Consider the following 24,496-nt stretch of genomic DNA (forward strand, 5'->3'; position numbering starts at 1 on the left):
TAAGGCGTGCACCAAAATACAAGAAGAAAAAGCCACAAGTGGTTCCTCCACAGCAGGTTAGCCCAGTAACAAGCTGGAGAAATGGTTTAATACAGAGGATATATAAATATTTTTTTAAAAATGGACAAGGGTGAATTTTGTCATGTCAACCAGAAAATAAACAGACCAGGGAAAGACCATGACTCAGTGAAAATTTCGGTGGGAAGCACCACAGACGATCAATGCAACTTGTGTTGTTGTTTGCTCACATGCTGAAACTAGCAAAGTACACCATGGTGGTTGTTATGCCACGTGCTTGTTGCTTGGTAACATTTGGCTATGTAAACGTTTGATAGTCAAACTAACAAAAATGCATTTGGCCTGTGAAAAGATTCTCTGGTACTCCAGCCCCAGATGGCATTGGTGCAAGCACTGGTCTCATGTCAGCGGTAAACCCCTGCCACAAAAGTGAGAGAGTTGGAAAATTACCAACATTACAAGCTACCAATAGCAGGGAGAGGTAATGTAAACACCCAAACAAACTCAATGATTCAATAACTAACAAAGAAAGAACAGCTAAGTTGTATTTATAACAAAACTGCAATACGCATGAACTTTAGATTCAGGAACATTCAGTCTCTGAGTTTAGATTAGGTCTGTATCAACAACTTCCTGCTGTTACTTACTTAGTCATAGCTCCCACAGAGCTGGGGACAGAGGCCAGGTAGTTACAGCTGAGGTTGACCTCCGTCAGGGTTGGGATGTCGCAGATGGCCAGGGGAAACTGACCAAGATGGTTGTTGGACAGGTTGAGGCTCCGCAGACGAGAAAACCTGCAACAAGACAGAAAATAATGATAGGTTAGACAGGGGTGAGAAAGGAGAGGAGAGGAGAGGAGAAGAGAGGAGAGGAGAGAAGAGAAGAGAGTATGAGAGAGTGATTGGAGATGTGCTTGTATCTTGTCAACATCAATATTGCAAGAGAGTAGAAGATGTTCATAAATATTTTAATGAATGTATTTATGGGCAATGTAGCAAAGTGTAGCTTACACTGAATTTGTTTAAGTGAAAAACACACAGTTAGATTCAGCACATCCATAAACAAAGCCCTCCTTAATAGTAGGACTAAACCTTCACACTTGATTGTTGAGCAAACAAGCACAGCATTGACATCTGTGTTGTTCATTCAAACACCAATGACCAGTGGCATTTGGCATGGTGTCCCATGGCAGAGGGGTGACCTTCAGAGAGGTTAGCCCCTCAGGGGGGAGGGAGGCAAGTGAACAAGGCGGAGCAGGGGAAGGACTCTCTCTGTCTTTATTTATCTATCTACACACACACACACACACACACACACACACACACACACACACGCATGCAACCTGCTATCACCTATCATGTGCACAGATAGAGCAGCTATGGCACGCTGGAGATTGGCAGCGCGCCATATTAGCACAGCGGGATGGAGCAGCTGTTTAAACGGCGTTGGATTTTCCTCCCTATGTGCACACGCAGGTGACACACCGTATATTATGGCGGTGAAGAAAAAGGCAACCGAGACGTCAGGGCAGTTGATTAGGGTGGCCAAGTAATTCCAGCTGAGGGTGACTCCTGCAGACAGTGGGTGTGTGGGGGTGTGTGGGAAAATGTCATTCCACCATTAAATCAACCTCTGCAATCTGCTGAGTAATGCTCATACCCCCTCCTCAGACTTTCTCCTTGTCTGTGTCATGCTCTGTCATATCATGCTATTTTCCTTTCTCCTTTTCTCCTTTCCTTGTGTATTTAAAGCTGCACCAATCATCCTTAACAAAGAGAATCATCCCAAAATAAGCAGTTCCCCACAGCTCTACGAAGCCTTTTAGCCTCTTTTAGCTCAGTGTTTTGGTTTTCCTCCCCACAGATTCCACTCTCATTAACGTATCTACAGCTGCTTTTTTCAGCAAAGAAGTTTTATAAACTGACAGTACACTATCTGCCCAGCACCAAACTAGCTGACGAACATAGTAGAGCAATTAGCAGATAAAAAGACAGATATTTTTCTCAGGAGTTGGTAAAGAGCAACCAAAAGGTAAAGGGAGAGTGAATATTGGACTTATATTCTTGAAGGTGACTAGATACACAACTCTAAATGAATGTTAATAGTTCTGTGTCTGCTGAAAATGTAACGGGTAACTGCATGCTAACACTTGCAGCGTATCTACTTTATAGGGTGACAATATGTCAGTATTGTTTTGACCATCTTCTGCTGGCCCAAAGGGGCCAAAAAAAAAAAAAAGAAAGATAATGCAACTTTAATCCTTTAACTTGGCCTTAAATACCCCCTTCATCTCACTATTCTGACCTCCCTCACCCCTTCCTCCCTCCCCTCATTTCCATGACTTTTATGTCCTTTGTATCTTGCTGCACTATCATACATATGTAAATAAACAGGCCAAAGATTCAATCAGATGCATATGGAAACGTCAGCCATTACCCTCAGTGAGTGGTGTCCTCTGTCTCAGAGTGAGATGCATGCTGGGAAGGCAGTCCCATGCCAGAGGAGAGAGCTAGTATCCCAGACAACTGATTATGCATATCTGATTGGCAGATCACCCATCGGTTAGTCTTTGAGCAGAGAAGAGAGAGAAGGGGAGAGGCATGTGGCAGGTTCACACATTCCACTGCTCTTGGAAAAATACAAAGCACTATGACCCCATGTTGGATGTCAGGGAAAGCCAGTGTTTATACTGAAACAAAAACAGACTCTCACACAACTGTCCACACCAAAACACATACACCCACATTCACAGAGGCTGCACACAGAGTATTATTGTTCTTGACTCTAGCTCTTTTGACTTGAGTCTCTCAGGGCCAAGCGCGTACTCAAGTAACTCTGCTACATGTTTCTACATGTCAAAACCCCTGTATTTTCAGCCAAGTATCCATCTCTTTCTCATTGCTGACCTCTTTTTCTCTCATGCTGGGTCAAATGCAGATGAGCCTACTTAGGGTTTGGCAAAGCTAAATATGGATGTTATCTGGCTTGACCAGCAGGGGAGCTATGCATCACTTGCTCAGATTTAAAACCTCATATTTCCCTCACAGCATCTTCAACACCGGTCATTATTCAGAGGATTAAAAAAAAAAAAAAAAAATGATGATGGTAGAGCATCATAAAATCCTGACCTCCTACCTCACTCATAATGTTCTGTCAGGAAGACACAACAAGCATTCAACAAAAACATGCACAGCTGCACAGCCACACACACACACAGACACACACACACATACCGACACACACACACTACTGTACATTCAGCCCTCTTAAAAAGAAAAAAATCAAATGCCATACTGTATCAAGACTTTGTATGCACTGACCCCAAATCTGTAGCCTGCAGCCACCTTTTTCTGTTGCATACAAGCATGCAACTCTCTCTCCCTTGCTCGCTCTCTCTTTCTCACACACACACACACACACACACACACACACACACACACACACACACACACACACACACACCACACACACACACACACACACACACACACACACACACACACACACACACACACACCATTCTGCAAACACATACTAAGGAATTAGATTCACACAATTCTTTCAGTTAAATGGTAAAAATCTATTTGGCAATAATCTTCAGAAATAGATGCTGTGACAGTCACTGTGTACCAGTGTTTACATGGACGCAAATTCATGCATGCACACACACACGCACACACACACACACACACACACACACGTACACACACACACACACATATGTCTTGGATGTGGGCTTTAATCTGGGACCATGATAAGCAGGCAGCAGATGGTGCCCACAGAGAGAGAGAGTGAGGGAGGCCAGGGACATTAAAAGCTTCCCTGCAGATGCATCTACCCCTCTGTGCTCTGGGCTCGATGGGCTTGGCCTGGCACAGCCCTGGCTAGCCTTTTTGGTCCGTGTGTGCCAATGGCCCCGGTCCTAGACTGCTTAGATCGATGGCTTGCAAATTGCAGGCAAAAGCTAAAGCTGTCCAAATAGCCAGCCATGACCTGCTGTGTCCAGTGAAGCCTCACTGTGTTTTGTCTCTCCCCTCCTTGTACAACAACCCAGCTCATCTCCTGTTGTGGCCAAATTATGTTAAGCTTTGCTCAAACCTTCTCAAGTCTCATCTTGCCCAAGCCAAGCCCATCCAAACCACCCTGTGCCATCTCCTCAACCTGTAACGCCCCCTTCAAGTCCATTCTCTCTTTTTGTATTTTCCACTCCTTCCTGCCTCCCCCACTCCTTATAGTTTAGCCTCAGGTGTGCTTACTGTACATTTACAATGGCACTGTACCTCTGCAACTGCTGCAGCCGCTGGTCGGCAGGCAGAAAGTTGTGTTTGAGGTTGAGGTGGGTGAGGTCGTGGCTGTAGAAGAGGTTGGGAGGAAGTTGCTCCAGGCTGCAGCAGGACAGGTCTACCGAGTTGATTCTCTGGGAAACCATCTAGATGGAGGTGGGGAGGAAAACAAGAAGAGTGGTGGGGTGAGAAAGAGAAAGAGAAACATGGAGTTTAACAGGATTATCTCTTCTGCACAAGTCTTTACAGGTTTACTGTGTGTGTGTAGCCTGCTGTTAAGGGGTCAAATGTCATTCAATAGCCAATCTTCTTAGGATTAGAGAGTCAGAAGAAGTCGAGGGAAAGTCCAACAGGTTAGCGACCTAACACCACATATGACATCATCTCGTAATCTAGTTAACAGCAGGTGCGTAGAGCAGTTAACCCATGATGATTTGTTAGTCAAATTTACAGAGACACAGAAGCTGCAATCTGAAATGAAATGACAGCTTAAACGTTCGCTTCGACTTAAAGGAGAAAATCTACAGTCTGTGAACTTGAGCCTTTCAGAGCGGAGTTAGTTAGAGGCTCAGCAGTTGTCACTGGGGCACGTGCTGCTTCTATCCAGGCTCCTATTCTGAGTGGCCCTCTGGGTGCTGGTGACATGCATGTCCCTGTTAATATTTAGAAAAGAGGTTTTCTGGCTATGGCCTACTTGAGTTCAAATGAGAGAAAAGAGAGAGAGAGAGCGAGAGAGCGAGAGAGAGAGAGAGCCATGAGTGGTGTTCATGTGCGAGTGCACTCAGAGACACTTGGGTTATACTGCATACTACAGAGTGGCCAGCAGTGAAATATATGCATAGTGGGATTGTGGTCAGTGTAGAGCCAGATTTTTTTATACTTCAGGTTGCAGCCACGCATGTTCTAATGTACAATGCAGCTGACCCATAAGTAGTGCCGGGGAGCATATGCTCATGTTCTCCTTCTCTTTCTTTAACCCTCATGCACATGCACACACCCAGTACCTTGGCAGCGTGTCTGTGCCAGCGCAGGTGCTCCGTGAAGCTGTCAAAGCTGACGTAGTAGGTTTGACTCTGAGGCCCTGCCGAACTGAAGGCCAAACAGTGATTGTGCTTCTTCACCTCCTCGACCTGCAACACAACACACACAGGAGGAACATTAAGAGTTTGATATACTGACATCTCTGACAATTAACGATAACCCCCATCCCTATGGAGTCAGACAATGGGAGGAAAAGCTGACACATGGACGCCTCAATAGAATAGTGCTTATTTGAAATGACTTCTGTTGAAGAAAATAAGATGCTTAATGGCTGCAGGGTAAACAACTTCAGTCAACCAGAAGCACTTAGATCATATAATGAACACATGTGTGTGACATAAGCAAGAATAAATGTATGTGAAATTACTTTTTAGACACGCAGAGTCACACACACAGTCAAGCACATGGACTCTGTGAATGAATGCCTGACTAGTTATGGTGTCTGAATAGATGCATACGCCACATACAGGCACATGCAGAGGCACTGTGTGGATGAATGGTTGACTAGGGCTGTGTGAGAAATGTTTAAAAACTGGGTGTGGTGTTGTATGGAGAGTCCTTTGTGTCAGGCAGATGAGTAGAAAGGGCTTTTCAGGAGAACCCATAGAGCATAATTACTGGCCTTGCAGATACACAGATCCATAAAGCAATAAACAGATAAAGGTCATTTTTAGGCAGGCAGTTTAAAAAAGTGCAGAGAGAAAAAATGCCACTTGGATGTTACGGTGATCCATTACACTAATAAACATTATAGCATGCCTTGACTGCAGATTAGAAACGGAGAAAAATATCTCTGCAGAAGGCTCAAAACAGAAAATTGAAAACTGTAAACTGAAGGACAAACAGTTGTGTGATCAAGGATAAACTTCACTGTGGAGGGAGACATTTGCAGAGGGTAATAAAAGTGACTTTGGCAGGTCATATGACGTTATGAGTTTATGATCCACAGCATAAATTACATAACATATCCATAAAACCATCAGGATGAGAAAAAAAAAGAAGGAAGACTATGTGATGCCAGCTGTGCTCTGTGACTTGTACGTACTTTTCCTCCAATGAGCGGCAGGATGTGCATCTTCCCTGTCTGGCTCTCCTTAACAGAGGAGACGATAAGGCAGGTGCCGCACAGGATGACCTGCCGTCTGGTCCAGCGGTTGACCGGTAGCTGAAGCTTCCCTTTCCGAACGTTGTATGTCCCCGACAGCTGGACCCGCTCTGAGCTCTCGATGCTTTGGGGTTTCCCTGGAACGAAAAATTAGAGATATTGTGTGGTTAGCAGCAGATTAGATGTGACCTTGACGTAGCTCTGGTGGATGATTGGGTACAGGTTAAGGACGAGAATGTACATAGCATAAAATAGATAACATACATACATACTTAGACTGTGAAAACCAAACACTCTACAACCATGCTAGCAGCACTGTGAGATAGATAATGGTGATGTTTATGGGGTATAATGTTTACCATTGTCAGCATCTTAATTTAACATGTTAGACTGACACAAAGTACAGATGAAGCTGATGGGAATTTTATTAGTTATATAGATGTTTGGCTGTAAATCAAAGTACTGAACCAAAAAATAAATATAACGTATTGAGCTGATGATGGTGTTGAATTAAAAATAACAGTACCACTGAAGATTAAGATCCAGTTAATCCTGAGAAGATTTATGTCTGTGCCATAATTCACGTCAATCCATCCAATAGTTTTGAGGTGCTTCACTAAAAAATGTCAACATCATGGTGGTGCAATAAAGTCATGCGGTTAGGATACATCATTAGGGAACCATTAATGTTAAGTTTGCTGAGATATTTCATTGTAAATGGAACTTTTGACCTGTTGGTGGCGAGGGATACACCAAAATGATCAGGAGTTACTGATGAAACTGATCTGAGCTAGCCTGTACCTAATGCCACAAAGTGACAACTACACCCACGGAGGTTAGCAGGAGAACTATCACCACAAACACCCTCACAATGCTGGGTTAGCATAAGATCTAAATACATAAAACTGTCAGCATCGCGTGTCCCAGTTGGGGGACACACAGGGAATTGAATAGTGTAGATTTGCATTCAGTGTAGCTCTACATTAACAGAGTCTCAAATTCAATACCAGGTACACCACTTCTAAATTATGCTCGTACAATTTCTGAGCTGCCTTTATTCACTTTTACCCATCTGTCTTCCTCTCCTCCATGCCCTGTTCTCTCGTTTCACCGTCAGCCTGCCAAACCTGACAGGCTGCTTATCAGGCGTTCTGTCAGCCAGGCTGTCTTATCGTTCAGTCTAATCATCCACCTGCTTTCTGTCTACCTCCACCTCCGCAAAAACATCCCCAGGCTGGCATGTGATGTCCTCCTCCCCCCTGTCGTTTCTCTTCTATCTGTCCGGCTTCCTGGCTTTCAGTTTCTCCTTCCTATCTATATAGTTTTGTGTTTAACCTCACTGTTTTTCCGATTCGGCCAAAAGATTCTTGACTTGGTTTACAAAGTTTTCTTTTCCAAGCGACAGCCTTAGAAAATGCCTCTCTGACGGTGGCCTGCTGTAAACCTGCTGCATCCTGCCAGCACCGTCCCTTTCACACATATTTCACTTCACTACAATCACACAGAGTGAGGCAGAGAGGGTGTGGAGGTGAGTTACAGAGAGGAAGATGGAGTCAGTAGGGTAAGCAAGTGCGAACTTGCACACGCTCTCATGGTTTTAAATAATTCAGGGCTTTTACATGCTGACTGTTAGGCTAAGGCAGTAGAGTACTGTACTGCAAACCGCTCTCATCCAACAGGCTCAGCAGAGTTTAATAACATTCTGACCAGAGGTCTGCTTATTGGAGCTGATCTGGCTAAAGCTGAGGTCATGACATTGCATGCATAATTTATTCTTTACATATACATATATATTTAACATATACATAACCGGCAAACTTTGGCAATCACATTTTTTTTTCATTATTTTTTTACATCAGCAGTCACGGAGCCCTGACCTTTCCTCTTTGCTACAAGCTAATCTTGTGTTCACAGCACAATCAATAGCCTAGTTTACAAAGGGATATTTGCTTTACTAAACGCTGAGTGTGTAACATAGCATACTATTGTTAAATGTTGATTACAAGGGTGAGCAGTCTTGGGACATTCATACATAACTAGTGGGCATGCAGCAGAGCACAAGCCTGTGTACAGCAGCAGAAAGCATAGAGATGCAGCAGCCTGCACAGCAGTTCATGTCTTCTTACTTATTCTTCTTACTAATTTTAAGTTTTCTGAAGAAAAAGAGTGAGAATGAAATACGACACACATCAGGCATACATGTAAGACCCTCCCAACACCATGCAGAACATAATACTGCGATTTAGCTGTAAGATTTCTTCCGTATGGAATGGGAAACTTAAGAAATTATATGTGATATTTTTTTGAAACAAACAAAACAAAAACTTTCAATTTGTGTATAAACTGCTTTAACACAAGTGGGTGGTTCTGAAAATAAAGGTATGCATCTCCTTTAAATGAAGGGCTATTTACATACCTGCCAAGCGATGCCAGCTTAAATACAGTCGTATAAAGCAAATGCACTTCACACTGTGCACAAAGCTGCGAGGCCATCTATAATATATGGTATATGACAGTTCAAATTGCATAAAAGCACACCTCTTTTTCATAATTTCTCTCTGTTCTCTGGCATTCAGCCTCGACTTCACAGTGGTAATCAAAACCTGGCAATCATAATGTGGAGATATATACAGACAAATACATTTTAATGAGCTATCAGGATGTGACAGACATCTGTAATATTTCATATTCTTTGTTCTTACACTGTATTTACAAGTTAATGTTTAAAAAAAAAAAAAAAAAAAAATCCTGCCAAAATCCAGTTTGTGATTATATTGTTAGGAAATTTACCTAAACTTCAAAATAAAAGGCAAGTTAGATTTGTGCTTTTTACGTACAGCGCCTTATTAAAATCCCCACAGGCATCTTCACCTATTGTGATTAGATCCTGCTAAAGTCCTTAAACTGAACTGAGAATTATCTTTCTTGTGCTTCACAAAAAAGTTCAGTTCCTTTACATTTCAATTTGTACCACGTCCCAAAGAAAGAAAGAAAGAAATTTAATGAAAACTGAAAACATTTCCAAATCGTTAGATTAGAAAAGAAAAGTGAATCTGTTGAATCGTCAGACTTTGGGGACTGAAAAATCAGAAGTCAGTGAATGTTGCTTGTTGTTTTATTGTGTCTTACTTGCACTGCCTCCAAAAACTCCAAGCTGTCCCTTCTCTGTTCTAGTTCCCCTTCTCTCCACTGCTGATCTCCACACTCATTTAACTGCACTTCTGAAACAAGTGGAGTGTGCAGCAAGCGAATAAAACTGCAGGTTTTATCTCTCTTTAAAGGGTCATCATTATCATCCATTCCACAGGAAATGCTATTAAATAACTGGGCATTTGTGTTATTGAGAGTATATGTACACAGTGGTATGGGTGCTTGCCGGGATCAAAATCCCAAATAGTTTTGTGGTAGATAGTTTTGGAGAGGGAGGGAGAGTGGAGAAAATGGCTTAAAGAAAAAGAAAAAGAAATTTCATGCACCAATTTCATTACTGATGTAAGGTAGCATGCCAACCTGGCGAGACACCTACACCTAACACACAAGCAGTTTTACAATCCAACGGACAAACACATCAGGTGTTCTCTTTTGTTTTCACTTACAAATAAGTGGTCCAGATAAGGGAGTTAAACTGGAGACCGGAGTTTTCTTTAAGAGGAAACGTGGGGAAAGGAATGATAAGGAACACAAGATAAGTAAGCAAACTAAAGATATGTGTTTTAAAGGTAAAAATTTACCAGCATGTACCTAAAAAGAAAATCTTAACTTATATAACATTAATACGTTGATATTTTCATGTTGCTATTTAGATTTCCTGAAAAACCACTTAATGTTTTCTTGGTTTTATTGCTGCTAATATTAACGTATCTAATTTAAGCCTAAATAAAAGAAGGGAGAAAAATGAAAGCAGCATTATAGGTATTATTAAATTTCAGATCACCACCACCAACCAAAATCTAATCAAGGTGTCCTAAGGCAAGAAGCTATCTGTCCACCAAATTCCATCCAAATCCATAAAATATCTTGCAACCATACAGACAGGCCAACTTGCGTGACTGAACAGACTGGTTACCCCCTTCCAACTTCACTGGCTAGAAGAGGTAACCAGCAGGAGCATGTTTTCATGACTGAGCTTAGGAAGGGGGTATGTGTTGCATTAGACAAATTATTCACAAGCTTTTAGCCTCAATATGTCACATGGGCATATTCCTACTATTTTTAGGCCTTTTGTTGGAACGTGCTCTCTCCCACACAAGCATATGCACAAACACACGCACCCTACTCCTCCTCCTACTCTTCCCCTTGCTGACATCCTCACATACACACACACGCTGACACAGTGACAGTGATTAACCATCTCCATATGTGCATCCATCTAATTGTCGCCCCTGAATGTTGATGGACCAAAAACAGCAAGAGGTTTTTCAGAGGGAGAACAATACAGACAGCTTCGAGTGGGCTGCTTTTGTGATAAAGAGAAGTTTTAAAGCTGCTCCTGTTAGGATGTTGTAGTTTACAACCATCACACATGGACGTGGGATGACTGGACGGAGGCAAATGTTTCAGTCTGACCATGGGAATCCACAGCGGAGGAAGCGGGGAGATGGGTGGGACTCCCACGTGAGCATCCTGTTTACAGGGGTGGACCAGAGACAAGCAGGGGTCTCTTGGTAACCTTACAGTAGAGGGAAGGAAGTTATAAGAGACAGTTGCTATATTCCAAATGTATGAACCACTGGCCGCCTACGCTAGGAATATTTTGAGCAGCACTGATGTTAGTCATGGTGGTCATCCCATAATCTACAGGCGATGCATGAGATGTGAATTTAAAGATAATAGACAGGCCCTGCAAGGTGGGAGTATTCATGTGAAGAAGTCATGGTCTATTCCTAGACCTACTGCAGGAGCACTACAGTGTGTGTGTGTGTGTGTGTGTGTGTGTGTGGGTTACTGGAGAAGGCTTCCTTCCTTTTTCCCCAGGCTCAGGAAGAGACAGTCTCCCCTTCACACTCGGCTCCAAAACACACACACACACACACACACACACACACACACACACACACACACACACACACACACACACACACACACACACACACACACACACACACACACACACACACACTTGTACAGTAGCAATGACAAAGCGCCTTATATTATTAATCTCTCTGTCAATAGTGAAAAGTATTCCTGTAACAATTTAAAGGCACAATCGGGGATCCAAGTGTAAACAAAAGGGGAACCCCATCAACAATAACCAAACTAACAATTAAGTTTTTAATGTTTGGAAAGCACTAAAATGTTTTAGGTTTGTAAACAAGTTAAAGTCATCATTTTATTATTGCAAGTCTTCAATTACGTGTCAATTAATCCAGATTACAGCATTTGACACGGTTCAGTTTTTCTTCAATGCTTACCATCAACATATGAGAGGATGTACGCTGTATGTTTAATTTGTTGACTTTCAAAATGACAAAATGAGACACCCAAGAGACGATCTCAGTGCAGTGCTGTGACAATACATGGGAGCACTTTCCTGTAATAGTGAGGAACGGTTCAATTTAGGACTTCAAGCCTGCAAAACACACGTTACTGTATTATTCAAGAATGAGCATGCAGATGTGTAACAGCTGCTACTGACAGTGAGCATATAATATTTATACATGGGTGTATTTTCCCTAAGACAACCATGAAGGACACAACTCCTGGTTTCCCTAATGTCAGTGTTCTCAGTAAATGTTTCCACTACCAGGCTACAAAGCTGCTTCCCAGATGCCCTGCTGCCCCTGCTATCCATCATTGTTAGTCATCAGCACCTGAAGGCTGACCTCTCTCCATCCATCTCCCAGTTAACAGATCAACGTTTCTTTCCCTGGACCTTCTCAGTAATAACAAGGATGCATCCCCTGGTTAATCATCCTGCCCTGCTAAATGTGACCTGACATCAGCACACCTCCACTACAGGACTGGGCATGCCGTACCGTAGGGCATTGATGACCCACATAAGTCACAGCAGAGCACGAGCATGCGTAGGAGCACACTTGCTTATTCTATAGGCGGTGACAGATGTGATGTACCGGATGGTAAGTCTCTAGGACCTATGAATGCTTCTAAGCCCGTATCAGGTTCTTACTGTCTCTCACCATCCGAGTTTTTTCAGCTTCTCCTGAACTTTATCTCAACTGAGTCTAACTGCAAAGCATCTAAAAAAAAAACAACTCTAATTAAATATCAGACTCGTCATAAAACGATCAGTGCAGTGTTGGAGATACTAACTTATAAAGAGCAAACTAGAGCTGAGGGAAGTTGGTGGAGACGCAACATAGAAATAGATGTAAGACAGAGCGAGGCCAGCTGTTCCTCTGCGACACAAATAGCTGCAATGTCCTTCTGTTCAAAACGCACACACACATGCGCACGCACAATGTTAAAATGCATCTACTCAAAGGTGTGTGTTTGCAGGCGATGGAGGGATGTGATTCCCGCCTCTGATCAGCGACGCCCCTTTGCCTAAATCGCTCCACTCCTTTATTTGTTTTTCCATCTCTCCTCCCTGTCTTTCTCGTTCTCTGTGGATGACTTGAGGTGATTACTCAGATCCAAAGTGACATGCTGTGCTAAGCCAACTGTCTGCTCAGGCAGCAGTTGACGAGCCTTGCTGGGAGGTGGGAAAGGCCATTGCTGGGGACAGGCTGCTCGCCACACTCACCTAAAGTGTCCCGCATTTTTTTTCCTGGCGTTACACTTCACCTCTCTGCACCTTTCACAGAGATGCACATGCTGAACTGTGAACATGTGGCGGCAAAGAACATTATCAGGAACGCCGTTCAGCTTCACAGTTTCTGAAATGAGTGATCTGTAATTAGTTGCTTCTTAATCCTGCAAACATCCTCTTCAAAAAGTTCCCACATGTTCTCACATAAACGGGTCCATAGAGGTAGCAGGGCATGCAACCCCCCTGGGACTGAGGAGGTGTTGATGCGTGAAATGTGTCAAGCTGTCCTTTGTGCAAAAGTGATAAGAAGATGAGGTACGTGTTTGCATGGGAAATAACTGAGATGCTCCTTCATTATCTCTGTGTGACACTGCATTTGACACATAGGCCAACATGTGTCTGTGTGTTCACGTTTAACGTTTTGACTGCAAAGGAGGTTACATTAAACAAAATGTTCAGCAGTCAAAATATCAAACAAGGACACGCTGGAGAGTTCTTGGATGGCTTTATTTAGTTTGCAGCGGCTGAGTGTCGTGGCTTTAAGGATATCGATCTGTACAGACATTTATGGTCCCCAGATGATGAAGCCAACTGACTTTTCCTGTAGCACCACAATGTCTCAAGATCTAATGGATGGATTTCCATAAAAAGTGTTGCTGACGTTCATGTCCTCCTCATTGTAATAATTTTTGTTATAAAATAATTCAGTTTTTTTATTCCAACAAAAAAAAAACCAATTGTATTGAGTCTATAATAACTAGAGTATATTAATGCAAAGTCGACTCAAAAGTGCATTCAACAGTGAAATCATGATAAACAGCAGTAAACTCTGCAGTGTTTGGACAGCGCCACAAGCAGCTGATTAGCTAGATGAGTATTCATATAATCATCCATGTTGCAGCTTGCTTTTATTGTCTCATTAATTAATAAAACAATTAAACATGAGTAGATTTTTATGCATTTAAGATGGGTTAACCCACATCTGTGAATGTTTATGATTTTAAAAAAGGGAGTGGTGACGGTTACAGTACAGAATTTTAACTATCTAGAAAACAGTAAAACAATGTCTACTAATAATTCATAAGGTGACAGGCAGTCTGTGTGTGCACTTATTTTTTTTGTTCTCAGGAGAGTGCTGAGGAGTGCTTCCAATCCCACTAGTAAAAAGCTGAGTGACACTGCTTTGTGCTTCTGTCTATTGTCAGACACTGAACATCCTTCAGCTTAAATAGCTTAGCCAAGGTGATGCTTCTTCCCCCCCAGTCTGCACGGCTCTCAGCTGATGATGTAGCAATAAGGAGCAGGGCTCTCTGGCCCAGGGAGCTCTGGGAAAATACGCTGCCATGCCCCAGGTGACCATGAGACGTCCCTCCATCCATGGAGAGAGGTCGAAGTGGATAATTAAAAGATTGATGGATGTCCTGAAATTCTGATATCTCATCTCTCCTAAACATGTCACCTGGAAGGACACAATCAGACAGTAACACATACACACACGGGCGCGTGCGCAGACACTATACAAAACCTCCTCTTTCAGTCCAGTGAAACACATCCTGAATCCAAATGAGGTCACAGCCTGCAATATCTTCCCCATCAAACCATTATTACCCTTTGCCCCTGGGGAGAAGGGAACTAAACAGCCCTCTGCTATTAAAGGCATTGTACAACTCGTTATCAGGTCAGTGCATTACCATACATCGCCTGTAGGGGCAGTGTGTGGATGCCTAATGGAACAGGGATGACCTGAAGGAGGATTTGTAGTGCTCTGTAATGCTGAATTATCGTCTTTTTTTTTTCTTCGCTTGTATTTGACCCACTTGCAAACTCAGTTGCTCTTCTGCATTTTTAATTTCTAACATGACTTAATGCACAACAGCCGAAACTCAATCCACTTCCTATCTTTACATGTCATTACACTAACCTAATGCAAATCTGTGTTTATGGGCAGAAGCAGAAACGGATACAAATACGCAATCATAACTCATACGCCTGAGAGCTGGAACGAGGAACTACAATGTGAACGGCGCTATGAGAGGTTAATAAATCAGGTTGTGCAGCTATGAATTTTTAAATAAATGACTTATCTGCCCTTAAGCGAAAGAAACAACAGTGTTTTCGTCAGCAGTACTGTCCTTCACACTACCCGCTGCATTGTGAACATGCTTCATCATCTCATTCAATCAATATCCACCTAAAAATACAACCAAATGCAGCTGACAGAGAGGAGAATTGCATTATGGATGCTTCAAATTGCAGGTGTTGGCATCAGCGTGTGAAAAAAAGAAGATTTCCCCCAGTGATTCCCCTGTCAGTGGAAGGGTCGGATGCTGACGTACATAAATGTGCGCTCCCCCTCTCCTCTCCTCTTCCCAGCTCCACTCCTGCTGCTGTTATGTAATGAGTGTGTGTTACGAAACCTTACATTGGAAAACACGAGCCTCACTGATCAGCTAGCTCAGAGTACACAGGCACACACATCAGAGCTCTGGGGATTGGTTTCACCCCCCCTTTGCTTGTGTGTAAGCAAATGCAAATTCTGTCACTGTGCTCATGCATACAATATGTGTGCATGTTTGCTATAAATTAATTGAGCGCATGCACGTGATTGCGAGGCTATGAAAGTGTGCAGAGTTTCCAAATGAATTATTTAGTATGTTTGTGGGTGAGCGTGTACATAATAAAAATAATAATAAATGTAATTATATATAGATAAAAGTATAGGAGGAAAAAAAAAAAAAGGCTCCATTACAGCTGCATGTTGCGGTACAAGAGTGGATACTGAGAGCTATGCAGGCTGGTCTATGGCAAGAGGGAGGGGGATGGAAATAAAGAGAGTTCCAAATATAGGATGGACGGGTAAAAGAAAACAAGGTGAGGTCAAGCTGAGATGGCTAAAATACAGAAGGGATAAAAAATAAAGTATATATAGATAAACACATGTATAAACAGAAAGAAAAGGAATTGGCTACAGGCATATCCTGTCACCTCAGGCAGAAAGACTCACAAGAGGGAAAGTGCTATGAGGCTAGCTGAGCTAATCTCAGTCAGATGTAAACCTCTGCATTCAGAGTGACACAAAACAGAGAAAATACTCTCATGCAGACTCTGCATTCTTTGGGGCTGACTAAAAAATGAGACATTGTACAATTGTATAAAAAAATTCATGAATGGATATTAAAGGATAACTACAGTTGGGGTTTTATTATGGTTGTTTTCATTTGTATCAGTTAATGTATGTAAACTGTGTGCATGCACGACTACAGTCAGTGCAATAAGCCAAAGATGAACCAAGAACACAGTGAATGATAATAGATGATTACAATGAACAGTTTGGGTATTCATTTACTGTTTGCCTTTGTTTCTCTTCCAATCTTTGTCTTCCAAGTATGTTTTGCAAACCTGTGGGTTTTCTTTAAAGTTATAATACCATGTAATAAAATTTATGGCCAGTATTTATTCTGCTACAGCCATGAACACTATTTGCATTGCATTGCTCTGTATAGTAGCTGCCATTGACACAGGCAAAGTCTGTCATTAAGCATTACAGATTCCTGCAAATAGGGATTCACGGGAATTAATGCGTGCACGCACTGGACCAAATTTAGTAGACAAGAGCCGGTGCATGTGCACATTGCAAGTCATTTGTGCGCATTCTCATATGTCACGTAATGACATCGAGTGGAAGAGCAGAACAGCTGTTCCCAGCTGAAACACATTTACACTGGTACAAGCATGAGTACAGTGATGTATGAGGAACACAAGCTGCATGAGCTGCTTGTCCTTTTATGTTGTGTTTCTGAAAGTGTAGCTGCTCAAAGTGTTTCCTGCCCCAACTGATCGATAAACGTGTAATTTCGATATGAACTCTGGGACTTGCCTTATTATGACATCCTTAGCATTACCACCAGCAACTTGATGTTGCCAAATCAGCCAGAACTGAAATCCTAAACACTAACAACTGAGTGAGCATCACACTGCTTGTGTTTCTTGTTTTGTCAGACTTCTTCTTAGTAATCGCAGAAATTAACTTGATGGCATAAGTGATAGAAATGATGTCAAAAACTACAAGAATATGATTCATGTGGTAAAAGACCAGGATTACCCTTTAAAAAAAGAAAGCCAAACACAAACACAAACACACACACACAAACACACACACGCAATCATGTACTGGCAGATTCCTTTAAACAAAAGCAAAAGCATTTTGTCACCAGAGACGCTACAAGAGAGCAGCGAGGTATATTAACTGATGATGTGGAACCAAGCAAGCTTTGTGACAAGACCTTACATCACAGTTCAGGCTAATTTAATGCTTATCTTTTTTGTTGTAAGTTAACAACTCAGAAAAGACTTTGGTGTCTCAGTCAGCTACAGTGAGTGTCTAATATCTTTCAAGCAAAAGGTCAGATGTATTCTCTGTCAAACCCGCAGAGTGTTTATGTAATGCTGCTCTGTGTAGATAGAGTTAAAATGCATGATAAACTGGCTCGCTGGTGTGGAAGAGGATGACTATTCTATGTTGGGAAATAATGAATAACCAGCAGGTCATGAATGCGTGAGAAACAAACGGAGGCTGCGCTTCCACACACAAACTAAAGCAAGCCTGCACATGCGTGAACTGAGTTACTGTTGTGTGTTGATAGTAAATTGGCAGGAGAGTCACGGTGCCCAGTTACGTAATGGGTCTGTGTCTTGCTTGCTTTGCTTGCTCACACACACACACACACACACACACACACACACACACACACACACACACACACACACACACACACACACACACACACACACACACACACACACACACACACACACACACACACACACACACACACACACACACACACACACACACACATTAACAGGTCATCACCGGACAGGTTTTATGTGTGTGCATTTTTTAGTTTTTCAGAGGGCAAGGATTTCTCAACTGAACTGAAATGTTTTAGTTTTTCCTACTTATCTTCCTCCATTACCTATTCCCTAAAGTATATCACATCAGGTTTCAATATCTCCAGCTGTCATCCACACTCTCTAACTCTTCATTCCTCTACCTACTTTCTTCTGTTCAGATTTAAAATCTGATTGGTTTCATGTGTCGGTCCTTGCAGGGATTCGCCATTTCTGGCCCAGCTTACTCACGACCTGACCTCTCTTTCTTCACTCCTCACAAAACCCCAGCTCTCTTTTAAAATATGTCAGTACAGGATCCATCCCGCTTAAGTGTCCTGAGGAAGCACCCGGAGGCTCAGGGGTTGCTGCTCTGTAGCTGATAATTCTCTCTGACCTCTCCCAAAGAGGAACAAAAGCAAAAAGAGAACTTCAAAAAAGGCCCAGATAATGTACTACATTGCTATTAGTGTCCTATTCAGCCCGCGTCTGCATTCACAGCTTCCGCTCGAGCCCCAGACTGGCACACCCCTCCGCTGGCCCCACCCACAGCCCTCCACATGGCAGCGGTCCCTGCAGTGTGTCCTCAGCACAGCCTGTGCCATCGCGCTCAAGGATACACTGTTGACAGTTACGGGTCACTGCAGTCCAGGCACAGGGTGGCACACACTCATGAATGATGCAGCACTCGCCTTCAGTCTTACGGCTCTCTCACCAACACATGAGGACACATAATCAGGCCTGCACATGGGCAGTGCATGCACAATGACAAAAAAAGCGAGCTGCAGCATGTAGTGGAGATGCAATTAAAGCAAATCCCAGGAGCCAACAAACAATGTGTGACAACACTGAGGTAGATTCTCTGCCTAGAGGAGCTTTAACCAAGTTATGAACTGAGGCTTACATGCCCGCTGTGAGCTCCATTATAGTGTATGTAACATTACAATAACACTTTATTGATATAACCCATCATATGGACTCACAACATATAGTGCACGGCCTGCATGACCCATACATATTTTTCATGGATTATTCTGACTCCAGTTTAGTGCTACAATAACTGGCCAATTCATCAATTTATGGATCAACGGGAAACTGCGAATACTAAGAATAACTGATAATCGTTTGTGTTATTTATTAAAGGGTTATTACAGCAATTTAGTATTGTACCGCCATAAAGTTGGTGCACTTGCAAGAAAAAGAGCGGTCAAAATCAATGCAGCTGAGTTTTAGCTCCTCGTATTGCTCAAGTTCCAAAGATGCTGGATCCTATATGTCCCATTATGCAACATGATAGTGTTAGACTGGCCCTGCCTGATAAATGCCCATATCTGTGAAACTCCACACCCTGAGTTTGTAAAGATTATTTGTCACACGCTAATACAAACATGTGCAGTAAAAATGCAGGGTTGTATACACTTGCAGCTGTGTTAAAAGGGCTGGTGTGCAATAATGCAGGCTTTCTGTTATACAATCATAGTGTCAAAGCCAAAGCAAAAATAACCCTGATGACATCACTCGTTTTTTTGTTTTTTATCAGATGATGGAAAGCTCTCGCCAGAGTCACAGAAGAAGTTCTACAACTGCTTTCACTGTGAAAAGTAGTTCTGGCAACAAGTAAACTAACCTTGGTTTGTAAAACTGGTAAAGTGTCTATTTAAGGAAAAATGCCAAACATTTCCTGCTTCCATTTTCTTACATGGGAGTATTTGCTTCTTCTCATTTTTTTATAATTCTAAATTAAAACTTGACCATGAATAGTAATATCACTTTGATTTTTCACTATTTTACAGACCAAATGACTGGTCAATTAATCTATTAAAAAACAGGTAATTGACAATAAGGAAAAGATTATTAGATTATCCTGCTGTGCATATTTTTTAGATTTACCCAAATCACGTAAGAGGTTTCTCAAACACATTATATCTCATGGTTCAGGGCACCGGTTTCTCATCAGCAGCGTCACTGTGTCACTTCAGCCTCCGCATTCTGTCACTCAGGAGTTGCTAATGGCCTGTATACAGCAGCAGCCTGTCTCTGCAGCACTCCATACAGCTTTGATAAAGTGCAGCGCCTTATACTGTATGGGGGGGCTTAAGGAGAGCAAGAAAGAGAGGGGAGTGAGGTATTGTCATCTTAAGCACCAGTACAATAACCCCCTCCCAGACACACAGGTTTAGGTTTACCCACCTAGCATTCAACCCCCCTGGGAAGTGCATCAGGGGAGGGTGAAATATGAGAGCCAGGGATAAAGGGAGAGTAGCGATAAAGGAGCAGGCTGACAACACCTCCCTCTGATACCGAGGCTACAGAGGCGAGATGAGAACGCTAATTGGTAAGCCAGTGAAGGTTTGATGTCGCACAAAGGGTTAGAGCTGATTGTGGTGGAGTGAGCATGGAAGTGCACAGATGAGTTTATGTGTCTGTGTTTATGTGTACGTCAGTGATTAATTAGCTTGCAGGGACTCCCGCCTGTTTGTCGCCCTGGGTTTCCCTGTTCATTTGTACCACTGCATTAATAATGCCTGTCAATGACAGAAATGAAGCGAGGACATTTTACATTCAGGGCTCGACATTCTCAGTTCCTCAATCTTTCTCTCCTCGTCTTTCTCTCTCTCGGTTCTTTTCACAAGCTCATCGTCATGGTCAATATTGCCTTGAGCTAAAAGTGCTTCAGTAAGTGTCTCCCTCTCAATACCAGCGTCATGAATCATCTTAGTAAATCTGACAGACCACTGACGCTATACAGGAACAATTATCCAAAATCAGTCCCTTCACGTTGGGAAGAAACAAGCGATAAAATTCACCTTCATTCACAGTTAAACAAAATACGTGGTAAAAGCACAGTTTGAGAGTGTCCCAAATTTTTAATTATTGCTTAAAACTTTATTTCAGTGCCATAAGAATCAACCATGCCGTTAAATGTTTACCAAACATGAAAGTTAAAAAAATTTGCCACGAATTACCATCCGTGTTCCTGTGCCCTCCAGTAATACTAATCTTGCTCAATTTCAGCATGTCACTAATTTAATTAAAGAGTTGAGGCTTATTTTTGACACTCAAAAAGAAGCGATAAAGGTTTTAATGGAGATACTCTACAATTCCACCATCCCAGCCTGAAGGCCGGCACGGATGTCCATTAGAGGGAGAAAATTTAAAGGTCACAATAGAACAAAACTGCAAAAGATAATCGGGTAGGTTGTTTGTGTCGCAGCACTGGCTGGGTGAGACGTGAATTCTATTAACATTTGAAAACCCAGAGGAATTCAAGCATCAATTCAGAAGGGATTCATATTGTGTCACAAAACTAAAATTATTGAGATAATAAGTAAAAATTTAAATTACAGGAGCAACATAATTTTGCATTACAAACACAAAAGCACCTCCGAGTCCCCTCCTGCACAAACACATCCAGCGTATTTAGCTGCTGCACATGTCAGTCAGTCAGTCAGTTGGTCATGAGTCAAAGAATAAGGGCATAAGTGAGCAGAAGCAGCAGGGCCACATGTCTAAAGGTGAAGACAATCTTTCTTCTTTCTGTGCTGAAATTGCTTTGTGTTTCCAATAAAGTATATTGAAGCTACCTGCATCACTAACATTGTTTACATTGTAACACCAAGTTAAGTATGCATTTTTGTGTTATAAGAGATAAACCAATCTGTGTTTGCAAAACATGACATGGCACAACACATGTGATTTTATGTACTGTTTGTGCACTGAGCATGTGCTAGCAATCAACAACATTCCTGAGCAAAAAAAAGGCAGATTTAGGTAGGCGACAGCAACATTTTCATACATGCAGTTCAGAGCAAGAAACTGGGTGAATACCAGAGCAGAGCACTGTACTGTAATATCAGGAGGAGTGTGATTGGTGGGACGAATGTTGTGCTTGGCGAACCAAAAATTGCAGCCTGCTTGAGGCTCCTGTCTGAACTTGTTTTGTTCATACACAAGGTTGTGAAAGTGAAGTATTTGTGCCATTTGATTTCACAAATACACCAAAGCTGACACACTTTCTAACCATTAACTGCCGGAGAACGACGCTGCATCTTGTTAATTTAATGACAATTTTGTAACAATGCATGCTGTTGGCCGCAGTTTGCCAACAAATCTGGTGTCACAGCCATCATAATGCATTATGCATGATGCCAGGAAACTGTCTTTATATGAGCAGTGTGTGGTTACAATGACATAGTTTCTATCACTGATTGGAATTATGATCTGCTAATCCACGATGAAAGACAAACAACTTTCAGTTGCAAGTTTTCCCTGAGGGTGGACCACAGACACGCAGATAATCGTTTGTTTTTGTTTGTACTTAACCTCTAACACCATTTATTATCAGAAGCTATGAAGAGCTCTCATGGTTCAGCTAAAAATGGAAGCGAGCCACTGGGATGTTGCATGCATCCAAATTGTTCTGATTTTATATTAAAGGCCGCCGTGTTATGGTATTCCTTTGATAGTGGAAACAAAGCAGGGTAATAAGGAGATTGGTACGAGGGAAGAGGACAAGCAATAATAAAGGTAAACAGTGACTGTTATTATTTCTAGTCCAGCGATTCTCCTTTTCCATAAAGTATTACAAATGCATCTGATGGGCAGCAGTAGCCTCGGGGTAACTGAGAAGGAAGTTGCCCATGAAGACAGCAGCTACACAGTCAGTTGTTCTTTAATCCCACAGAAGGACAGCCCACAAAGTAATCAGACCCCAGATCTGTGGTTAAAGCTACAATCAGTCCAGTTCAGTGCAGAGAGAAAGGAGGGAGAGACAGAGAGGAAGGCTTTCACACAAGAAGAGTGAATGGGGGAGAGACACACAGAGAGAGTGAGAGCGAGAGATAGATAGAGAGAGAGAGCGAGAGCAAGAATTAAAGGGCTGCTCTCTCCCGATGATGCGCAGAGACAGAACGAGTGAATGAATGAGATTGTGATGTTGTTGCACATTCCCCTGGCCCCACGTGCTCACTTTTCTCTTTCTTGTCCTTCTCCCCCCTTTCCTTTTCTTTTGTTTTGTTTAAAATTTAACAAGGTCTGGAACAGTGGAGGGCTGAAGCGGGCATCCGGGGTGTTTTGGCTCAGCTTCATGTCACATGCAGGGGCCATGTGAACAGAGTGGCACTGACAGGGTGGGAGGGGGTAAGGGGGTGCTAGGGCAGTGAGAGGGAGAGAGAGAGGGATAGTGAGAAAAGAGGGGAAGTCTTTAACCAGAGGGACTGTGAAGCAGTGTGAGCTAGAAAAGAACTGGGTGCTAGCCAAGCGAGCGTTAATAAAACAACTGTATTTATGAGAGATAAGATGAAACTGGAACTAGAGATAATATGAGACTGCCCGGCAAAAAAAAATAAGCATGTGCAAGAGCAAACAATAAAATGCAAATGAGGAGGACATGGAAGAAGGAAAGTGAGAAGTAACTTCCTGGTTTCAACAGGTGACAACTCCACTTTTTTTTCCACGGCCTGGGTGATAATCAAACTGCACAGCTAACAGTAAACGACAAGCAAATTGCCATGTTAATGATTGAGACTGGCTGCACATTGAGAGATGTCTACTCAGTCTCTCTGCGCTGAAAATTGGACTTTCAGCTTCACAGATCTCAGACACACTGCTCCTACGCACACTGATTTACCACATTTATGGGGCACATCAGTGTAATTGAATGCAATCCGATATAAGAGTCTTGCACTAAATCTAACTTTTATGAAGCTAATAATCGTCTTTTTTGGGATGTGTGTTTAGCTTTCGATAAATCTGTTCAGTTTGGGGGAATATTGGGTACAATGAATTATTACAATAATCAATTTGTAAAAATATGACTTTCTGAGAGGGTCATTCATTTGTATTGTTGCTTTTGATATTTTATATCTGCAATAATAATTTTTTGGGGCACTTTGAAGCATCAGTGAATACAACAGTGACATATTATTATTTGTTAGTACACAGTTGCCTAATTACACATCTAGCAGATATGAAGCAACAGTAATTTGGAGCCATGTCTCTGGCCATCTGATCAGTATAAGTCCAACATTCACTCTGCTCTTAGTTCTGTTATTGGAAATACATGGCTCTATAGATGCTAAATGCTCCACTATGTTCATCAGCTAGTCACTAACTTTGTCTCTCTGCTAGGCTGGAAGCATACAGGGCTTGTTTTTTCCAGAATGCCTGTCGCAGCTGAAAACAGCGCTATGAGAGCAGTGAGAGTGAATCAAAGTTACAGTAACATTACAACTATAAGCTAAATTGCTCCCTGGAAATGAGAACTGCAGAGTCAGGTAATGGTTCTCTGTGGGATCATTGCTGAAAGCAACCCCTTTGACATTCAAGTAGTCATGTGATCCTTTGTTATGATAAATAAATATATTACTATAGGATTTAATGATATATTTTGATGAACAGTACAGGTATTAAACAGGTGACTCTGTGAGAGAGATAAAAGCTGAAAACATA

General features: G+C 42.2%; 1 protein-coding gene across 1 annotated transcript in view; it reads right to left on the minus strand.

The window, feature by feature from the left end:
- The window catches only part of phlpp1 (PH domain and leucine rich repeat protein phosphatase 1), a 43,043-nt gene that overhangs the window by 9,556 nt on the left and 8,991 nt on the right, over nt 1–24,496 (minus strand). Inside the window, exons 2-5 of the mRNA XM_056392457.1 lie at nt 6,388–6,584; nt 5,306–5,431; nt 4,299–4,447; nt 666–812 (exon numbers count right to left, since the gene is read on the minus strand). Coding sequence (XP_056248432.1) covers nt 666–812; nt 4,299–4,447; nt 5,306–5,431; nt 6,388–6,584 — 619 coding nt within the window. The remainder of the gene's footprint in view (nt 1–665; nt 813–4,298; nt 4,448–5,305; nt 5,432–6,387; nt 6,585–24,496) is intronic.

This window comes from Seriola aureovittata, chromosome 12 (genome assembly GCF_021018895.1).
Source record: "Seriola aureovittata isolate HTS-2021-v1 ecotype China chromosome 12, ASM2101889v1, whole genome shotgun sequence".
NCBI lineage: Eukaryota > Metazoa > Chordata > Actinopteri > Carangiformes > Carangidae > Seriola > Seriola aureovittata.